Raw genomic sequence first — 22,311 nt, forward strand, 5'->3', positions numbered from 1 at the left:
GGCTGAGTTTAAAAAAAAAGATTGGCTTGGCTTTGGGTCCAAATGAGAGCAAATTTCCCCAAATTAATGGACAGTGTTACAAAGGCATTGATACTGTTAATCTACAACTTGCTTCTCAAACATATACTTTCACCACTCTCTCGAATTCAAAGTTATTAGAATCCTCATACAGAAAGGAACTTATGGCTTATCATCACCCGAAACATTACATTCCTTTGCTTAAGCCAAGATGGTACCAGAGTATGGGGCTCCTTGTGAGCTCTCCTCAGCAGATCATCCCGTCACGTCTTTTATCATCATTATACCCTAACGTACTTTGGTATGATTTGTCTGGCTAGCATACAATACACTACTTTTCACTGTAACTCGGCACATGCGACAATAATAAAGTAAATCAAATAAGCTACCATATCTGCCACAAAAACAGCAAGTAGCATTTTCAAGGCATTGTTGAAGTTGTATGAGTATGTTAAAAAAAACTTGGAGACTTTGTTGAATGCATGGATATTAAAGAGGTTGAAATATCAAACCGACATGCTGATAGGGGTACAGGACCACAGGTAGCTCAGGAAGCTGTAAGGGATATGTGACTAATTCAAGGAAGCCCAGCTTTGTAGCATTAAATAAATATAAGACCATAAGCAATAGGAGTGGAAGTATGGCCATTCACTCATGGCTGATGGACGTTTCAACACCACTTACTGCACTCTCCCCGTATCCTTTATAACAGTGTCACAAAGGAAATTACATCACCATGTACTGTGGACAGATTTCTACACTGGCTTCATATTATATTTACAAACCAAAAACTGGAGGTAAAATAAAACAGTTTCCAGTTACACACCAGGATCTTGTACACAGCTCTCGGACGGGCCGCACCGCTCCCGGACGGGCCGCACCGCTCCCGGAGAGGCCACTGCACTATATTTATATTCTTTAAACAGCCAAAGAATGAATAACACCCCGATTTCAGATTGTGCCCCTGAATTAAGATGTAAAATGGAGAGAAGAATCCTTGAGCTTACTTCCAATGCTTTGGACCTGGTCGTAAATCTGAGAGGTTAGAAGTGGCTGTGGAAGCTCACGGAAGAAGGTTTTCAAGATGACAGCTGGAACATGCTCATCTCCATACTCCTCAAATTCGATTGGTTTTCCTGAAAAAGATGCAATTGACGATACTGTGTCAAGATGAGAGTGGCAGAAGGCTTCTAGCAGAAGCTTTACATGTAGTGCACTCTTGGTATTTCACCATTCCTAATTGCTTTCTAGGATTAGCTGTCTGTTCTTACCATATATACCTAACTTTTGGTTCCCGTTGATTGATTGGTGTCCTCGCTGATGCTGATTAGTTTTATTCTCCTGACTACAATCTCAAAGACACTGAGGGAGAGTTGGTCAGTCTCAGGTGTCAGCAGCACTGCTGCTCCATCAGCGAGTATCCTCACTCGAAATGTGTGAACCCACCCAACACTGTTGCCTCTTCCCTGCTTCTATCGCCACCCCAATGTCCGCTCCCTTTGGTTCCTCATCAGTGCCTGCTCCTGCTCAATGCTCAGCACCAGGACATCTCAACAATCCTGTCAGGTTAATGCAGACCCAACAAAACCTTCATCTGTATAAATCCCTCCAGAGAAACCCTCAGCACCTTTCCCTAATCTACACCCAGCCATTTTAATTCTTTCACCATTTCATATCCTGACTGCAGATTGCCATCCTATCACACTCTGGTTACTCTCACCATTAAATATCAGAATCTCTCACACCTGCACACACACACCCCATGGGTGCTGGGGAATAAATAAGCACTACCGCAGTTAGGCAATTGCAAGGGGCTTTAAAAAAAAAGAAAACAAAATTAAATATCAGAATCACTGACCTTGATGCCACAGTGCCACACTTCCTTTCAGCCATGACTCCTTCCCCCAGCGCTCATACCTTTTGCTACTCCCCTTCCAATCACAGCCCCTTGCAATACTCCCACATCCAAGTGTCCCAAGCACCAGTTCAGTTATTCATTTACTGAATGCACGTTCCTTTCCAGCACTCCCTGTTACCACTTCACACTCCAATGTGAAACCTTACATCTCCGCATGTTTCTAACGGCTTTGACCACTCTCACTCTCTATGCCCGCTTTTCCCACCACTCCCTTAGCCTCGGTTGCATTACTTCCTGCTGTCTCCCTACACCTTTTACTGCTCCAACCCTCAGCACTCATCTTTTCCCATTGTATTTCTAACCCCTGTAAATTAATGCGCAGTTACCAGTTGCTAGATGATTTTTAAAAAATCCATATAGTTTGTCCATCCCTCAAGAATTATGAACTTGGGCAAGGGAGTAGGTCAAATTCAAACTTATCCAATGAATTCAATACCATCACATGCAAATGCAATGGTTTTAATGAGTTACGATTCTTTGATCATGCTGATCTAGCTATGACATTCCACTTGAAGAACTGCTCTGTCATGGATGGCTCCAACATCTGCTCCTGCTTTGGTTAAATCAGCCTCTGATCCTCGGCCCATGTCCCCTTTGACCCTGGGTTCCTGCTTACTCCGATCCTGGGCCCACATTCCCCACGATCCTGGCTTCTCATTCCCCCCGATCCTGGGCTAGTGATCCCACCCGTTCCTGGGTTTTCGCTCGCTTCAATCCTGGGCCACCATTCCCTCTGATCCTGGGCCCATGTTCCCTCCGATCTCGAGTTCTCATTCACTTTGATTCTGTTTTCATGGTCCCCCCCAATCCTGGGTTCTTGTTGCCCTTGACTTGAGCTACACGTCAGTGCTTATTCACTGCCCAACTGCAGCTTCTCAACAGCAGCTGGCTTCACCAAGCTGGATATGTCCCTGGGTTTCTCCCGAGCTCTGACCTCATTGAGTTGTATGAAGCAGATGCTGCCATTGGGCTTTTCAACCCCCTTACTCTTTCAGCTGGACTGAAGTATTAATGCTTACAAGATTCTTCCCAGCCCCTCAGAGCCACCCACACAAAGCCAGAGACCTTCATACTTTCCTAGCTCCCCTGCACCTGTTCTGAGTTCCAACTGCACAGAGCTGCTTAACTGTTTCTGCCTTCTTCTTTGCAGGACAGTGAAAATTCAGCATTCCAAACCTGGGAGCCTACCCTGTTTCTGTCTAGCCTTGTCCCTGGAGCTGCTTTTCAGTGACCTCTGAACTGCCCCAAGTGACCTATTGAAAGCCTTGCTAAAAGTCCCTCCCTGATCATAGGGCAGAATTGAATGTAGCTCTCTAACTACTCCTGGAACTGGTATGTCCCCAGCTGATGTTACCACTGGGCACATCTAGTCTCAGGTTAAAATCTGGCTTGATAGGTCATTTTCTGAAATTCTGAAAAGGTGGGATGGCCTTTCGCTGAAACATAAACATGCAGTGTGGCAGATTTGGTTTTAACAATAAAACAGATGTTTATCGCAGGCAAGATGATAACCTAAAATAATCCAAACTATCTACATTTGACACAGTTCAAAAGATATCGGCAAACATGGCATCACTCCCAATTCCATCCCTTTACAGTTCTCAATTAGCAGGGAACATTCCCTTCTCTATCACATCTATCAGTTTGATTTAATGATTTCTGTAGTTCCTAGTCTTGAGGATTTGATAGCTTTTGCCCTGGTTATTTACACAGCTGTGTTTAAACTTTCTTACCTTCAAGTTACCTCTTCATGTTTCTAACCAAACACTTCTACTCAAAACGATCAAACGTAAAACCTTACATCTTGGTGACTGAGCTCCTAAATAATTCTTTTCGCCAAAAGAAATGGTTTTTACATTTAACTCCAGCCAAGTCTTCTGTGAACTGTTTCAGTCTGTATCCCCTAGCAGGCAAAACTAAATTTCTGATTTTTCTAAACCAAAAGTGAACTAGTTGCTTTTCAACGTTTATTCTCTCCGATCGTAAATCTCTTACAACACAAACAACAACCTATTATCACTCTGTCAACTGCTTGAGGACACAAATGGTTTAAAATCCGGATTTCAGAAAGACTGCCATGTTAATTATTCAACCCTTTCATCCACACAGACCAAAGTCGACATGCCACTAAACAATATTAGTACACTTAAATCTCCACACCTGAACACCACAGAACTGGATTCTGTAAATTTTACATTCTCACAGAATGTTGGAAATAGCTTAAATTTAAATATTTAAACCTGAACTCCAAATCAGCTTTTTTTTCTTTGAGGGATACAATTCCATATCCCAGTGTCTTTAGTTCAGCGCAGCTTCTGAGTGACTGGCCTCCAAGCTAACTCTTCTAATATTTACAGGAGTCCAGCTGTTATCCTGCTCGGATGCTGGAAAAGTAAAGTGCGTCTGATTCATCTGAAATAGGGTTAGGAAGGAAGTGTTTACCCAGGAACCAGTCCCATTCTGTCCAGTCACCCAGAGCTTCATCTAACCACACATCAGTATAAACACATGTTTAACATTGTTGACACATGAAGGAGAATCAAACCAATATTCCACACTTGAGAAATCCCTCATCATCTGGATGTGAATAGATAACAAACAGAAAAATTACTGTGTATAGTTACTAACAGCCCAAGGAAACCATCAAATACATGCGTGGAACAGAAAAGGTCACAATGCTAGGTACTCTACATCTATTTATTTCTCTTCCAGCATTGTAAACTAACGCTTTGGTGATTACAGTGACACAGATGGCCAATAGGACACTTACCCAGATTATACTGTTTCTGGATTTCCTTGATGACTTGGATGTTGGCTGATCGTCTGAATAAACCTTCAGTTTTCAGTGCTGTGAATAAAATATTGAAAGTTTTCAGCAAGTTGTGCTGTCTTACAGTGACATATATATTAGATCTGACGAACACACCAGACATCATGGTGTTTTCGGAAATCTTCCTACTGGTAAAAAGCTTGATGTATGGTTACTGTCATGAAACAAGTGCAATTTCTCACGCTTTGATGCAAAAGTGAGGAGGAAAAGTGACATGTCTTCTTGTCAGATATGGGAATTTTGGGAGAGTTTACGGGTTACTGAGGATTATATCTGCAGCAAATGCCTTTGGTTGTGAATCCTGTCAGATTGAATGGATTGGTTGGAACGACAGTTAGAAGCAATGAGGAATTTGCAACAGCTGGGGGGGGGGGGGGGGGTGTGTGGGGGGGGGGGTGGGGAGGTGGTTGGCAGTTATAGGAAGGGAGAAAAGTCACAGATCCAGTCAGGTGGATGGGTTAACTCCAAGAAAGGTAGGAGAGGGAGGCAGGTAGTACTGGAGACTTCTGTGGCTATTCCCATTTCAAACAAGTATGCCGTTTTCTCAGGGGAATGATGCAGAACAGACAAGTTTCTGGTATCAAGACTGGCTCTAATGCAATGAGGGGTACATCGGGTTCCAAGCAATCAATTGTGATAGGGAACTCTCTAGTCAGGGGCACAGACAGATGTTTCTGCAGCCAGCAGCGAAAGAAAATTGGTCTTTGCCTCCCTGGTGCCAGGATCAAGGATGTCTCAGAGAGGGTGCAGAATGTTTCAAGGGGGAGAGGGCCCACAGGAGTTTATTACACACTAACGACATTGGAAGGGAAAAGGGTGAGATTCTGAAGCAAGAATATAGAAAGTTAGGCAGGAATTTACTCCCTGTACTATGAGCTAGTGAGGGCAGGAATAGGAGGATAGAGCAGATGAATGCATGGCTGAGGAGCTGGATTCACATTTTTGGATCATCGGAATCTCTTTTGGGATAGAAGTGTCCTGTACAAGAAGGACGGACTGCACCTAAATTGGAAGGGGGCTAATATACTGGCAGGGAAATTTGCTAGAACTGCTTGGGACGATTTAAACTAGTAAGGTTGGGGGGGGTGTGGGACCCAGGGAGATAGTGATAGTGAGGAAAGAGATCGATCTGAGACTGGAACAGTTGAGAACAGAAGCGAGTCAAACAGTCAGGGCAGGCAGGGACAAGGCAGGACTGATTAATTAAACTGCATTAGTTTCAATGCAAGGTGCCTATCAGGGAAAGCAGATGAACTCAAGGCATGGTTAGGAACATGGGACTGGGATATCAAAGCAATTCCAGAAACGTGGCTCAGGGATGGACAGGACTGGCAGCTTAATGTTCCAGGACACAAATGCTACAGGAAGGATAGAAAGAGGGGGCAAGGGAGGAGGGGGAGTGGCGTTTTTGAGAAGGCATAGCATTACAGCTGTACTGAGGGAAGATATTCAGGGATATCCAGGCAAGTTATTTGAGTGGAACTGAGCAATAAGAAAGTAATGATCACCTTATTCGGATTGTATTATAGACCCCTGTAATAGTCAGCGGGAAACTGAGAAACAAATTTGTAAGGCGATCTCTGTTATCTGTAAGAATAATAGGATGGTTACAGTAGCGGATTTTAACTTTCCAAACATAGACTGGGCCTACCTTAGTGTTAAGGGTTTAGATGAAGAGGAATTTGTTAAGTGGTGGGCGACACCCTGACACAGTGGTTAGCACTGCTGTCTCAATGCCAGAGACCCTCCCTGTGTCTGCATGGGTTTCCTCCCACAGTCCAAAAATGTGCAGGTTAGGTCATTGGCCATGCTAAATTGTCCATAATGTTAGGTGAAAGGGTAAATGTAGGGGAATGGGTCTGGTGGATTGCGCTTCGGCGGGTCGGTGTGAACTTGTTGGGTCGAAGGGCCTGTTTCCACACTGTAAGTAATCTAAACTAATCTATTGTAAAAGTGCATACAAGAAATGTTTCTGAGTCAGTATGTGGATGTACCTACTGCAGAAGGTGCAAAGGTTGACCTACTCTTGGGAAATAAAGCAGGGCAGGTGGCTGAGCTGGGGGAGCACTTTGGGGCCAGCGACCATAATTCTATTAATTTTAACATGGTGATGGAAAAGGATAGACCAGATCAAACATTTGAAATTCTAAATTGGAGGAAGGTTAGTTTTGATGGTATTAGACAAAAACTTTCAAAAGCTGATTGGGGGCAGATGTTCACAGGTAAAGGGACGGCTGGAAAATGGGAAGCCTTCAGAAATGAGATAACAAGAATCCAGAGACAGTTAGAGTGAAAGGAAAGGCTGGTAGGTGTCAGGAATGTTGGATAACTAGAGAAATCGAGGATTTGATTAAGATAAAGAACGAAGCATATGTCAGGTGTAGACAGGAGACATCGAGTGAATCCTTAGAAGAGTATAAAGGCAATAGGAGGATACTTAAGAGGGAAATTAGGAGGGCAAAATGGGGACATGAGGTAGCTTTGGCAAATAGGGTTAAGGAGAATCCAAAGGGTTTTTACAAATACATTAAAGAACAAAAGGGTAACTAGGGAGCAAATAGAGCCTCTCAAAGATCAGTAAGGTGGCCTTTGTGTGGAGCCGCAGAAGATGGAGGAGGTACTAAACGAGTATTTTGCTTCAGTGTTTACCATGGAAAAGGACATGGAAGATATAGAAAGTGGGGAAATAGATGGTGACATCTTGAAAAACGTCCATAATTACAGAGGAGGAAGTGCTAGATGTCTTGAAATGCATACAAATGGATCAATCCCCAGGACCTAATCAGGTGTACCCTAGAATTCTGTGGGAAGCTAGGGGAGATATTTGTATCACCGATAGTCTCAGGTGAAGTGCCGGAAGACTGGAGGTTGGCAAACGTGGTGCCATCATTTAAGAAAGGAAGTATGGACAAGTTAGGGAACTACAGACCAATGAGCCTGACGTCAGTAGTGGGCAAGTTGTTGGAGGGAATCCTGATGGACAGGATGTACATGTATTTGGAATGGCAAGGACTGATTAGAGATAGTCAACATGGCTTTGTGCGTGGGAAATCATGTCTCACAAACTTGATTGAGTTTTTTGAAAAAGTAACAAAGAGGATTGATGAGGACAGAGTGGTGGACGTGATCTATATGGACTTCAGTAAGGCGTTCGACAAAGTTCCCCATGGGAGACTGATTAGCAAGGTTAGATCTCATGGAATATAGGGAGAACTAGCCATTTAGATACAGAACAGGCAGAAGACAGAGGATGGTGGTGGGTTGTTTTTCAGACTGGAGGCCTGTGACCAGTGGAGTGCCACAAGGATCGGTGCTGGGTCCTCTACTTTTGTCATTTTTATAAATGATTTGGATGCGAGCATAAGAGGTATAGTTAGTAAGTTTGCAGGTGACACCAAAATTGGAGATGTAGTGGGCAGTGAAGAAGTTTATCTCAGGTTACAACGAGATCTTGATCAGATGGGCCAATGGGCTGAGAAGTGGCAGATGGAGTTTCATTTAGATAAATGTGAGATGCTGCATTTTGGGAAAGCAAATCTTAGCAGGACTTATACACTTAATGGTCAGGTCCTAGGGAGTGTTGCTGAACAAAGAGACCTTGGAGTGCAGATTCATAACTCCTTGAAAGTGGAGTTGCAAGTAGATAGGATAGTGAAGAAGGCATTTGGTATGCTTTCCTTTATTGGTCAGAGCATTGAGTATAGGAGTTGGGTGGTCATGTAGCGGTTGTACAGGATGTTGGAATATAGCGTGCAATTCTGGTCCCCCTTCTATGGGAAGATTGTTGTGAAAGTTGAAAGGGTTCAGAAAAGATTTACAAGGATGTTGTCAGGGCTGGAGGATTAGAGCTCTAGGGAGAGGCTGAATAGGCTGGGGCTGCTTTCCCTGGAGCATCAAAGGCTGAAGGGTAACCTCCGAGGTTTATAAAATCATGAGGGGTATGGATAGGATGAATAGACAAGGTCTTTTCCCTGGAGGGCATAGGTTTAGGGTGAGAGGGGAAAGATATAAAAGGGACCCAAGGGAAAACATTTTCATGCAGAGGGTGGCGTGTGTGTGGAATGAGCTGCCAGAGGAATTGATGGAGGCTGGTACAATTACAACATTTAAAAAGCATCTGGATGGGTATATGAATAGGAAGGGTTTGGAGGGATATGGGCCAGGTGCTGGCAAATGGGATGAGATTAGGTTAGGAAATCTGGTTGGCATGGACGAGTTGGACCCAAGGGTCTGCTTCCTTGCTGTACATCTCTATGACACGATCTGCAATATCTTCCCAATATGTACAGCAACTGTACATAGTAGCGATGCTGCACACTGTATCAAACAGACATAATGAGGGTTCTTTTGGTTAAATTTGATGTTCCTTCAAATTGTGAAGGATCGATACAGAAGTAGTATCAGACAGCCTAGGTGACAACCATGGCAGACAATTACAAAAAAAAAGTGTTAGAATGTATTTTAAATCCCAAGTTTGAGAGAGATTCTAGCCCTGAACAATAGTAAGATCAGCACAATACGTGTCAGCTGTAATTCATGGTGCTTTTCTTAGAAATCAGGAAGCAGCTTTTATTCACAATTTACTGCAGCATTTCTCACTCAGTTACAATGTCATAGGGAAGGTGAACAAAAGATTTCCAACAGGGATGTGAAATGGGGAATTGAGAAGGAAAGTTAGAGCAAAATGTGATCTCAGGTTTATACCTTTAATCTCTCTAAGTAACTCACTTTGCAATAATATTAAAGGATGATGCAAATGGGACTAGATAAGGTTAGGATATTTGGTCAGCATGGACAAGTCAGACTGAAGGCTCTGTTTCTGTGCTGTACATCTCTAGGACTCTATGATGACCGGACATTTTGGCCCTGGAGGTACAGAGTGTTGAAAGATACATAGAGTAGATGAGGTGTGTGTGTGTGATGGGGAAGAATGATCAGAAATAACAAGATCTAACTAACCTTGAGCAACTGTTAATAAGTAGCTAACTCCATGTCAATAATGTGTAACACAATTCTTAGCCCATTCTAAGCACTGAGATTAAAAAAAGACTGTCCTTGACATTAACCCAGGGAACAACACAGTTTACAGTTTGAAAATTGTTATCTGTATTTCCTCCACAGATGGCACTCAGTTTTGTTTCTAAACCAAATCCAGCTTCTACATGCACAGGATCCCAGCATTCCCACTGCATTCAGGTGGTCTCTAGGCTAACAGTAGAGTATTCCTGGAAACACAGTAGCAGATGAGATGGGTGGTAGGTGCAGCACACCTATTTTAATGTCCCTACCAAACTAACCGTGCTGCCTAGCTCAAGTAAACTTTAGTCAACTTGTCAACCTATGAAGGAAGATTAAAACTCACTAACTTCAAAAACTTTGAGGTAAATCATTTAGAAATGATTAGGTGATGTCAAACAATGATTTTAAAATGTCCCTTAGCAAGAAGGTATTAAAATTACACAGATTTGAAGTGTTAGAAGTTCATTAGTTTCAACAAAAGACTATGCAACCAAAAGCTTATTGAATGTTTATTTTGAAGTTTGTAAAGGATGTGGAAGCAAAGTTCAAGGAACAATACTATAATAATGTTTAAAAGGCTAGAAGCGCTGACAGCAACAGCCAAACGGGGACAGCCAGAAAACAAGCTTTCTCCTACTTCTGAAAAAAAGGAGGATCACAAACATGATCAAAGGCAGCCAACAAGTAATATTGACATAAAATTCACCTTAGATTGTGAGAACAGAGGAGGACATTCAGCTCCTCGATCTTACCTTCACTGTTCTAGATCACAGCTGAACACCTACCTACATTGTTCCTTGTAATCTCTGTACCCTTTAGTGTCATTAATATCGAGAAATCCACTGATCTCAGTGTTATACACACACTATACTGAGATTCACAGCCCTCTGGAGCAGCCAATTCTAAACTTTAAAAACCCTTGGAACGAGAAACTCCTCATTTTGATCCCAAATGGCCTGCTCCTTATTTGGAGACTGCAGGTCCTGGTTTGAGAGCCCACCAGAAAACACACCATCTAAATCTACCCTGTGGTTCAAAGAAGTTGTATTCGACTCTAAGCGGTTTCACTTTGCACAGTTGCTGCCAGATTGGTTGTGTTTGTCCAACGCTGGCTGCTGTAATTCCTTGAAATTTTGTTCATTTCAAGGAGGTCAGCTCCCCCCATTCTTCAAAAGTGCAGGAAACACATTCTCAGTCTGCTCAACCACTCCTGCTAAAGCAATCCCAGGAAATACTCCAGTGATGCTCTCTGCTGAACTCCCTCTATGGCAAGTAAATCTTTCCTTGGATAAAGGGACCAAGACTGTACAAACTACCCCAGCTGCAGTCTCACCAAGGTATCACGCAAGGACATCTTTTCTTAAATGGTGGAGAAAATGAAATGAACCATCCTGTTGCAAGTAAAGCAATGAACAGTGGCACAATATCCACGCAAGTAGTGAGTGCAAGAAGTTGCTAAACTAAGGACCAAAAATGGTGGATGACTGACAAGAGGTAGCAGCTGGTCTGACATAAAAAAGAGATTAAAGTAAATGTTTTCAAATTCATACTCTCAGAGGGAAGTAAAGCTTCAAAGATAAGCACAATAGGAGGCAACATTCTTATCATTGTTAATACACAGAAACAAGGCAAGAAACATACCTTTCTGCTTCAGGAACTGCACAGTCTGTCTCACAACCAGAGGAATGAGATCGCCATTTCCTTTGTCTCGGAGACTACCATTTTAAAAAAAGTAACACTGTCACATCTGTCAAGGTTAGTTGCATGGAAATCACTGTTCTTAAAATATCTTAACTTTATATAAAAAAAAGTGTTGTGGAAATTGCAACTTAGAAGAATTTGGATTCAGGCAGCGTCATAGTAAATCATCCCAAGGCATTTCACAGTAGGTGCAGTGGACCTTGAGACAAATGAAGGAGATATTGGGTGAACAAAAACTCGGTCATGAAGCTGTTTCAGCCAAAGCACAAAGGGAAAGGGAGGTCTGCAAGGAGGACTGTTGAATCCAATGATTATCCATCCCCAATTGCTGATGAGTGTGTGGTGCTGAGCTGCCTCATTGAACTACTCTAGGTTGTGTGGTAAAGAAAATGTTAAATGGCAAATACAGAGCTAAAGGCTCTGACAGCTGGAAGTGCAGACATCTTGGGGCAAAATGAAAGGAGGAATGCATGAGGCGCCAGAATTGGAGGAGTGGTGTGAAGAGATTGTGGATGGTTGCAGATTTAATGAGATGGACAAGGTGATACGATAGAGGCAGGAGAAAGCAGTCTTGACAATGGACACAATTAAAGTTAGCTTCACTTCAAGGCAGTGAACAGGGTGGGCTCTGGAATCAGTGGTGACAGAATGGGTCTGAAGGTAATTGTTCTGGCGCTTTCACAACACTTAATTGGAGGAAAATTTGGCTCATCGAAGACTTGATTTCAAACAAGCAGTCAGCCAGAAGCACAGGAGTCCACAGATGTGATGGTAAAAGTTACGCCAAGAACACTTTGTTCTTTACAAAACCTTTCAAATTCTGTTACCAAGGGCAGTCTACAGAGGAGGATTTAAAGCAGCCAAAGACAGACCCTTGAGGGACACCAGGAAGTAAATGTTGCAGGAAGAGGCAAAGAAGCCATTCATAAAACAGCTCTGGCTGCAATTAAATATTTCCGAAAGTGTAAATGGGTTCGGACTTTTATTTTATATTTCACCATTTGAACAACTGCTCCAATAACAGATGCCCAAATTCTAAAGAGCTTTAAGTAAAAGATCTAGACATAATACTGCCTCGGAATTTGAGAAAACTTTCTTTCTATAAACGTTCGTCACACTGCACTGAATATACCACAGGAATGGAGAGAAATGAATGGGATAAGATTTAAATTATTCGATAAAGTAGCTCTGACCTTGATGTAATTGAAAGAGATGCACACCTTTGATAAAAACTTGCAAGTGTTAGGACCAACACACATCACTATTACAGTGAATATGTGGCCATTTCACTTGTTTTAATCGTTCATTGGATGGAAATATCTTTGGAGAAGGGGTCTTTGCCCATATTTGATGTGATGCCACGTGACCTCATACAGACTGAAGTCACAGATGAGAACTCCAAGAGCAACTTTGCCTTGAGTGACTCCTAGTGTGCTGCCACCGCTGGTGGGTGTGTCCTGACAGGGGACTGGCACATACTCATGGAATGGTGCCTTCGAGACAATGTCAGGCTCTAGGACAGCTCTCCGAATTTTTACATAAGACCTCAGATATTACCAAGGAGTACTTTGCAGGGCTTGACAGCTTTGCAACTGTCATTTCCGGTGCCCATGTTAATGCCAGATGGTCAATCTGATTTCATTCCTCTATAGCAAATGGGGTATAAGGTCATTTCAGTCACTGCAGTCAACTACATTGCAGTGTCATATAAGAGCAGGTGAGGTACAGGACTGCAGATATCCTTCCCTAAAGCACTTCAGTGAATTAGCTTTTAGTTCCACATTTATTAGGGGATTTTAAATTTCACCATCTGCTGTGCCGGAATCTAAAGGCATGCCTCCAAATCGTTGGACTAGGAATCCAGAGGGCAGTCTAAATGATATTGCTATTATGCCATCACTAACTTTGTAAACACAAACATTTTGACAGGTGTGTTGGAAAGGAGGAGGCAGGGATGTATACAGTATGGTTTAGATTACAGAACACAGCAATGCAAACATTTCTTGTACATTCATTAATGTACATTTGTAGTAATTTTCTTGTCAGCTTTAAGCATGATGTTGCACACAAACTATGCTGAATGGAACAATGGCAAAAGAATTGAAACAAAAATATAAAATAGCCAAGAATCATACAGGGGTCAATCCCAAATTTGTACTGAAGCCAAAAGGTACTACACAATTTATTCATGTGCCCCAACACTATTAAGGAGACACATCAGGGTTCCCCTTGCGTTTGATCATTAAATGTTACTGTTTCTCAGATGTGGATGGGATCAAATAGCATTTCTAAAAAACGAAATCATATATTCAATGACCAGACATGCAAATGAAGAATGTTCTTCTCTAGAAAGCTATATAATATAGAATCAGAGCTTGAGAGAGTTAGGAGTCGATACTAAGTCCTCAGGATGGGTGGGCGAGGGTTGGAGAAACAGTTCAAACGTGAAATACATGTAACTTGATCTGGAACATGGCATATACCCACTTGCTACCATCTTACTGTGAAGGATAACAAGCAACTAGAGTTCCACTGTGAGGGTGTTGATACTTAACATATACTCTAACTGGGCAAGTGCAATTGTGACACTGACCTGGAACCAATTATTGCACGTGTTTCCTGCAGGTTAGAAAACTCATTGAAACAGATGGGAGCTAGTTGTTTATATGGATAAGGAGGTTTCCAGGAGGGGCACCTCCACAGCCTTCAGCCCTCCCCTGCCTTTCTGAACCAAAACAAACACTTCCCTACTTCAGCTCCTAGTCCCCTGATCATGGGCCTTGTCCCAACCAGCTCGGCAGATCCACACAACAGACTCTGCCATCAGGGGATTCGTCAGGTGAACCCACTCTCATCTTCACAAAGATTGGGGTCTTGGAATCTCAAAGAGGGGAAAGGGGAGAAGAGCAATCATTTTTGTTAATTTAATACATATATTTTTTTGAGAATTCGTCATCAGTTTTCTACTTCAGCAATCAACTCGGCAATGTACAAAAGTTCTACTGTTTTTTCATACAGGAAACAAGAAGGTCTTAAGAAAACATCGTAACATTAATCACGATAAAAGCAGAAATGAAACAAATGAAAACTGACTACTGCAGACTGACTCCGAATTGTTGCTGGGGAAGTGGAGGTCGAGGTGGGGGTGTCTTTGCTGGTCTAGGTGGTGCTCCCTTTTGAGATGCTCTTAGGTTTTCATCATACCTGTTGGAAGATACAGTCAGGAATAATTATTCCTCCACCACAATCCTTCCTTCAAATTCCTATTGTTACACTTGCTGAAAGGAAGATATACAGTGAATTTCACTCAGTGCTATTCTGTGGAACTCCATCGCCATAAGGGTCAAGGAGCCATTCGCCTTCAATGGAGATGGTGAGCTCCAACTCCACTGTACACCTGGAGACTTAAAATGATTTCTGAAAATTGCTCCAAATTTAAAAATCAGCAAATTCAGGTGTAACTTGCAGTGCCTGGCTAACAACTGTTCACCAGGTTTCCACTCAAAACATTTCATAAAGCTTCAAAGCTTTGATTAGATCTTCCTTTACATGCCCAGCTCCAGTGAAAAGGTCCAAATCTTTTATAGCTTTGCTTGTAACTACAATTGCTCTATCACATTACCACTTCAATGAATTTGTATTGCCCAGAACAACATCCAATACTCTTTAATCAATTCTGTCCAATGTCTTTAATACATTCAAATTCATTTTCAAATTCTTGTATTTAAAGTCCTTGAGTGTAGACTACAGAGTCTGATTTACTCTAGTGTTAACCTGGGTTTGCAGAGAGTAGCAGTGATGCAAACAAAATGACACAGATGCAAAAAGGTGTAAAGAGAGAGAGAAGGAAGGAAGACAAGAGACAGAAGAGCAAAGGATAGAGGGAGACAAAGGAAGAATCGGAAAAATTCTTCGGCCCAAACAGAATATCACCTAAATGGGTGTAAAGGGGTCAGTGAGCTGGCAGAACAACTCCACACATCTTATGCCTCCCCACAGTCCTCGGTAAACTGCAGAAATGCACCTAGAAGCTAAAGCCTGCAGGATGATTTTATTACATTTTACACTTCCACATACTTCAAAAATTTGATTCTCGCCTGGTTTCCACATTGTTAAAAATAAACAATTCAACTAATACAAATACAATCAACTTAACCTTCTGCAAAGAATAAACAAAAGGGCAGTATTATACCCAGATCAACTAGCAGAGCTTCAATTATACACCAGATAGCTCCTATGGTCATCTTGAAAACACTCCAATTTTCTACAAAAACAAATATTTCAACAGCTGTCTCAATGTAAATTGGGAACAGATTTTCTTCATGTTCTGTGATTTATAACTGCTTGGTTCAATGGTTCAGACTAATGATCAAGCTTTCATCATTCCAAATCTAGTACCATTTACAAGTGTAGTGGTTTTGTGTATACTACAAATTATTGCCTTTTCCTTCTCTTCCTAAAAGGTACAGTAAATGTAACAATAAATCTGAAGCAAGTCCAGTAGATAGATTTTATTGGCTCATGTCATATCACAACAGAATTTATCACTTTATTAAAAGTGCTCCCACATTCTATGAAATGTTTATAGTTATTCGTTCAAATGCCACTCAGTAGTTGCTATGTTGCATTTAGTTTTGCTTGCTTCAAGGTAGAATATGTAGGACACAGATCTTTAGAAACAAAGTTCCAAATGATTGTATAGAATGGCTTTACAATAGCTTAGCAGTCTATCACAGAAGCATACAAAACAGCTCATTCCCATTATTGTGATTGTGCCAGCTCTTTGAAAGGGTGTGCCAGTTTATTTTACTCCATTTGTCTTTCTTCACAGGCTTGCAATTTTATCTCCTTTACAAGTATATTTCATTTTGATAGTCACTTGCATCTTTCCACTATTGTTGAACACAGTGCATTCGTAACATGTCCCAAAAAGATTCCCCATTACTTTGCTTAAATCTTCACACTCTGGTTACGTGAGTGGACAAATGCCTGGCTGATGAAGTAAAATGTGGATAAATGTGAGGTTATCCACTTCAGTAGTTAAAACAGGATGGCAGATTATTATCTGAAGGTCAACAGATTTGGAAGGGGAGGTGCAACAACAGCAGATTGCTGTAGTACACAAGTCGCTGCAAGCAAGCATGCATGCAGTGGCAGCATTCGTTAAAGAATGCAGACAGTATATTGGCCTTCATAATGAGAGGATTTGCATACAGGAACATGGGAGGCTTGCTGTAATTATACAGGGCCTTGATGAGACCATATTTGTTGTATGCAGCTTTGGTCACCTTATCTGAAGGAGAATGTTCTGGCAATGGTGAGGATACAACAAATTGTTTACCAGACTGATTCCTGGGATGGCAGGACTGATGTATGAAAATAAACTGGATTGGTTAGGACTATATTCACTAGAGTCTAAGAGAAGACGGGGCGGGGGGACCTCATAGAAACCAATAAAATTCTAACAGAACTAGACAAGGTAGCTGCAAGAAAGATGTTCCTGATGACCATGGAGTCGAGAACCAAGGGTCAGTCTAAGGTTATAGAATAGACCATTTATACTTTAGATGAAGAGAAATTTCTTCACTCAAAGAGTGATGAGCCTGTGGAATTCTCTGCCACAGAAAGTGGTTGAGGCTAAACCATTGAATGTTTGTAAGAACAAATAATAGATAGTTCTTAGGGCTAAAGGGACTGACCAGAGTACTGAGTTGGATGATCAGCCATGATCATATTGAATGGCAGGGCATTCCTATTTTCCATGTTAGTGACAGTGGAAAAACTCTCTCCCTATATATTCTGTTAAAGCCACTCATGACTTCTAAATATCTCTACCAAGTCTCCCCTTAACCTTCGCTGCTTTAAAGAGAACAATACTAGCGTCCACCACCTTTCAATTTAATTGACGTCCCTCACCAACCCTACCCCTACTAACATAGTAAACCTTCATTGCCCCATTCAAGTGCCTTAACAGCCTTCTGAAAATTTGGTTATCCAAATTTATGAGCAACTTTCCAGTCAAGGCCTGTACAAAGACTTAGCACACATGTTTCTCACTTTTGTATTATATTGTTCTACCTATAAAGCCAAGGATTGTGTTTTCTTCAAAAACTCAAAATTTTTTCAAAAAGTTTTTTTATTAAAGCATAGAAAAGTGTTACCATTTCAGCAGATTTACTGTAATATTTCTAAATGCGAAAAGTATACAAATTGGAGGAGAGGGAAACAGAACTGAAGCAATGATATGACATGTGCTGTGATTCATAATGCCTTAGGTTCTTTAATACTTGCTCACTTAGGTTCACTGACTCAGAGATATTATGACAAAAAGAGTTAACAAGTGACATGGACCTCAGTCCATCAGTAGTACAATGACTAACCATGATACAGTCTGCTTTCAAACCGATCTGGCCAAAATCAGAAACTGCTGGAAAAACTCAGCAGGACAAGCAGCATCTGTGGACAGAAAGCAGATTTAACGTTTTGGGTCCCGTGACCCTTCTTCAGAACTGTTCTGACCAGCTGAGTTTTTGATTGCCAGCATCCGCAATTCTTTATAAGATCTAGCCAGTTATACAATGAATAACTGATCCTATATTGCCAGTTTCAAGGCCCTGCTGGGGATCTTCAAGATGACTTGAAGTTAGTACAGAATACTTAAAGGGGAGTACAAAACTGAGAAATGATAAGTTATAGTTAATAAATAAAAATCTGGAAGAGTTAATTTACTTTGGGAGAACTGTAAAAATGAAAAATATCTCAATCTTTATTGCTCATTTCTTCCTTATTTATATCCAACCATTTGATTGTGTATGAAATTGTACACCCTTAAGTCAGTCGGTCAACTGGTAAAACAGGCTGAGAGTCCCATTCACCATTAGAACTCAGCTGCCTTGAGTAGGCATTCCATCTTCTCTCAGCTGGGCCTGATGAAATGCCTCCAGCAACAAAACATTTCAATTTCAGGGAACAGGTGACAACAGCAAGAGAGAGGAAAGGGAAGCCTATGAGATTAAACCCTCCCACAGTTCATGCCTTGCAGCAATGAGAGATGTACCATTAGAAAAGACACCCACACCACTTTATATAAAAATGGAATCAGTGCCCTTGGACATTACCTCAATACATACCTAATTACTTCAGAAGGAATGATGAGCTGATCGCAGTTCAGATGTTCTCTCAGTTCACTTAAGTAATTTACATATATTACCTTCTTTCCAAATTTATGACTGAAAGAAAATTAAACAATGAATTAGAACACTAAAAAGTGCCATTTCTATGAGATTACACATTATTTTAAAATCTATTATTGCAAACCAATATTTGAACTTGCTATAAAACAGCTTAAGAACAATGCTTTAGGATATGGAAATGATTTTATTTTAACAAAAATTAGTTGTGAATTGCTACTTTTGGAGGTGGAAGCACTGTACATCAAAAAGGAGGTTTCTTTGCTGCTTGTGTTTGAAGGTTTGTCATATACTGAAATATATACTTTTTGTTTACACTTAATTTCTTTTAATTGCAGCAATTGAACAGACTGGATTTACAGTTGCAGAAGTTGTATGTTATACAGTTAGGATTTCACTATGTACGGCACGGTGGCACAGTGGTTAGCACTGCTGCCTCACAGCGCCAGAGACCCGGGTTCAATTCCCACCTCAGGTGACTGACTGTGTGGAGTCAGTGTAAATTGCCTGTAGTGTTAGGTATGGGGTAAATGTAGGGGTATGGGTGGGTTGCTTCGGCGGGTCGGTGTGGACTTGTTGGGCCAAAGGGCCTACTTCCACACTGTAAGTAATCTAATGTACAATAAACACAAAATAAAAGTCACTCCCTTGCTGGCTGAGAATTGATCAGGTTAGTAGCAGGTAGATCAGAATATTGTCAATCTACCACCAGAAGCCACCCAGCATTTAACACAACCAAAACAGTCAGTTCCAGCACCACGGTGCAAAGGGAATAAAATGAATATAGTTGTAGGAGAGGATAACATATTAAACAGGAGAGATATCGTTCCCTGTAGCCAAGAATGCACATGCTGCCTGCATTAGACACATCTACTTAGGGTTGGAGAACAGAAGGGATAGCATTCACCTGATCTAGAGGCAAATTGATATCAAGTGTAGACGTCGAGAGGGCTGAACTCAAAAGATTAATGTGGAGGGAGAGGCTTTTGATCCATTGGACACAGGCACGAGTATTCAGCAAAGAGGGAGCTGCAGCATGAAATGGCTGCATCTGAACCACTTTGGGCACCAGTAGAAATACATACATTGTAATGGCAAAGTAGCCATGGCTGGGGCCTGACAGTTTAAGGGAATCTGATGTTTGGAAGGACAGGAAGAATGGAAAAGGAGGCAAGAAAGCTCCGCTAATATAGACTCAGATCATTGCAGTATTGAGAAATAATCTGGATTAGAAACAGCAAAGGAAAGAAAGTGGAAGTAATTTATAGACTGATTATAGCTACATTGCAATTATTTCTTGGTTTATATTTGCAGTTTATAAGAAAGCTACTACAATAACGTGCAACTTTAATCTTCACAGAGATTCGATAAATCAAATTGGTAAAGATAGATGAATGAAGATAGATGAAGGACAAGTTCGTAAGACTGTATTCAAGACAGATTCTTAGAACAATATACTGCAGAACCAATCCACCTAGGAATAAGGGGTGTGACAAAATCAATTAATGATCTCACAGTAATAGGATATTTTGACAAAACCAAATCAGAATATGATAAAATTTCACTTACAGCTTGAGAGTGAGGAATCTTGTTCTGAAACCAGAGTCTTAATCTCAAATGAACACAATTACATGGGTATGAATATATAATTAACAAAGTAGACTGGGAAAATACATTAATATACAAGATAGTTGAGAAGCAAAGGCGGATCTATAAGGAGACATGTCAAACCCTCAGAGCAGATATATTGCATTGAGAAAGAACGATTCTGAGATGGGTTCACAACCCAAAGCCAACCAAGAAAGTTAAGGATAATATCAAATTGAAAGAAAATGTATACAATGCAGCAAAGATCAGGAGCAGTTCAGAAGATTGGGAATATTTTAGAAATCAGAAAAGGGATGACTTAAAAAAGAAACTGGAGGAGAGAAAATTAGCAAGATGGATTCTGCAAATATATAGAAAGTAGTTAAAGTGAGGGGCTGGTCCTTTAGAGAGTGAGATGGGAGAAATTAGGAAGGAAATTACAGATTTTCAACAAGTATTTTGAATATTTCTTTACAATAGAAGGCACAGAAAGCATTCCAAAAATAATGGAAAACGAAGAGGCGAAATGAGAGAGCGAATTAGAGGGGTCAGGTATTAGGAAACCTAATGGACTAAGGTCTATCACATCTGCTGGAGCTAATAGTTTGCAACCCAGTGTCTTAAAGCAAGTGCCTGCTGGGATAGAGATTGCACTGATTGCAATCGTCTAAAATTTGCAAAGCTCTGGAAAGGTCCCAACAGGTTGCAAGTCCATATATAGAACACCTCTCTTCAAGAAAGGGGGGAGACAATAGGCCAGTTTAGCATTTGTCATTGGAAAAATACTAGTCATTAATAAAGGAGATAGTAAAAGTCTACTTATAAATCATAATACAATATTTATTCTGATTGTTTATGTGAAAGGGTAATTGTATTTGATAATCTATTAGAGTTCGGAGAAGATACATGGAAATTAGGAGATTCAGTATCTTTGGATTTTCAAAGAACATTTGACAGAGTCTACATATAAAATTATTGTCCAAGATAAGAACTCAGGGCTTTCGAGGAGATATACTAGCTTAGTAGGAGGCTTATTTAACTAAAAGGAAACAGAATGAATTCATTATTTTTAAGGTGGAAAACCATACTAAGTGGAGTACCATAGAGATCAGTGCTGGAGCCTCAACCAATTACCATTTCTATAATGAGATGGATGAAGGGACTGACAGTATTGAAGCAAATCTTCAGATGATAGACAGGAAAGCAAGGTGCAAGGAGGATTCAGAGACTCCACAAAAGGGAGATGAAAACATTAATTGGGAACAGGCAAAACATTTCACAGATTTGACACATTGTGACGCAGGGTTAAGAACAAAAAAAATGATTGGGAAGGCAAACAGAGTGATCACCATTACTGGAGTCCAAGTACAAAAAGTAAGGAAGTTTCGCTACAACTGCACAGGTCATTGGTGAGACTACAACTGGAGTACTGTGTACAGTTTAGTCTCCTTACTGCATTGGAAGCAGTTCAGAGAAGGTCACTGGGATGATTCTTAAGACTAAGGGGTTGGCTAGGGAGAAAAAAATTGAACACAGTCTATCATCTGTCTATCCTCATTAAATCTGAATGAGAACATCCTCACAAAAACATATAAGATTCTGAAAGAGCTTGGTAAGGAAGTAGGGGGCATAGCTTAAAAGCAAGGGATCACCTAGTCAAGGCCGAGATGAGAAGGAATTTCTTCTGAGGACCCAGTGAAGCCTGGATTCTGAATATATTTAAGACTGGATTTTGATTGTCAAGGATGACAAGGATTCTGGGCTTAAGGGAGGTAGAGGGGTGGAGGGGATAGTGACAAGGCACGAAAGTGGAGTGAAACCACAATCAGATCAGCCAAGATCTTACTGGATGGTAGGACAGGTTTGATAAGTCAGTGGTTTTATTTCTTATGATCGAAGAAAGCCAAATGACAAGCAGCTACCAACAGCACATCAGCAGGAATCAGTCAGTCAGTCAGTCACCAAAAAGATATAAATTGCCAGCCACGTAGCACTAGCCAACATAAGAAGCCCCTCATCAACTGATTGCAGCTTGGTTTCTGATAGTC

The 22,311-nt window shown here is 41.1% G+C and overlaps 1 protein-coding gene across 3 annotated transcripts in view; it reads right to left on the bottom strand.

Moving 5' to 3' along the window:
• The window catches only part of LOC132824975 (rho GTPase-activating protein 8-like), a 97,048-nt gene that overhangs the window by 18,058 nt on the left and 56,679 nt on the right, over window positions 1-22,311 (bottom strand). For all 3 annotated transcript variants that reach the window (XM_060839909.1, XM_060839907.1, XM_060839910.1), the window contains exons 7-11: window positions 18,617-18,715; window positions 14,580-14,690; window positions 11,427-11,500; window positions 4,707-4,784; window positions 1,026-1,154 (exon numbers count right to left, since the gene is read on the bottom strand). In XM_060839909.1, the coding sequence (XP_060695892.1) occupies window positions 1,026-1,154; window positions 4,707-4,784; window positions 11,427-11,500; window positions 14,580-14,690; window positions 18,617-18,715 (491 nt within the window). The remainder of the gene's footprint in view (window positions 1-1,025; window positions 1,155-4,706; window positions 4,785-11,426; window positions 11,501-14,579; window positions 14,691-18,616; window positions 18,716-22,311) is intronic.

Source organism: Hemiscyllium ocellatum, chromosome 19 (genome assembly GCF_020745735.1).
Source record: "Hemiscyllium ocellatum isolate sHemOce1 chromosome 19, sHemOce1.pat.X.cur, whole genome shotgun sequence".
NCBI lineage: Eukaryota > Metazoa > Chordata > Chondrichthyes > Orectolobiformes > Hemiscylliidae > Hemiscyllium > Hemiscyllium ocellatum.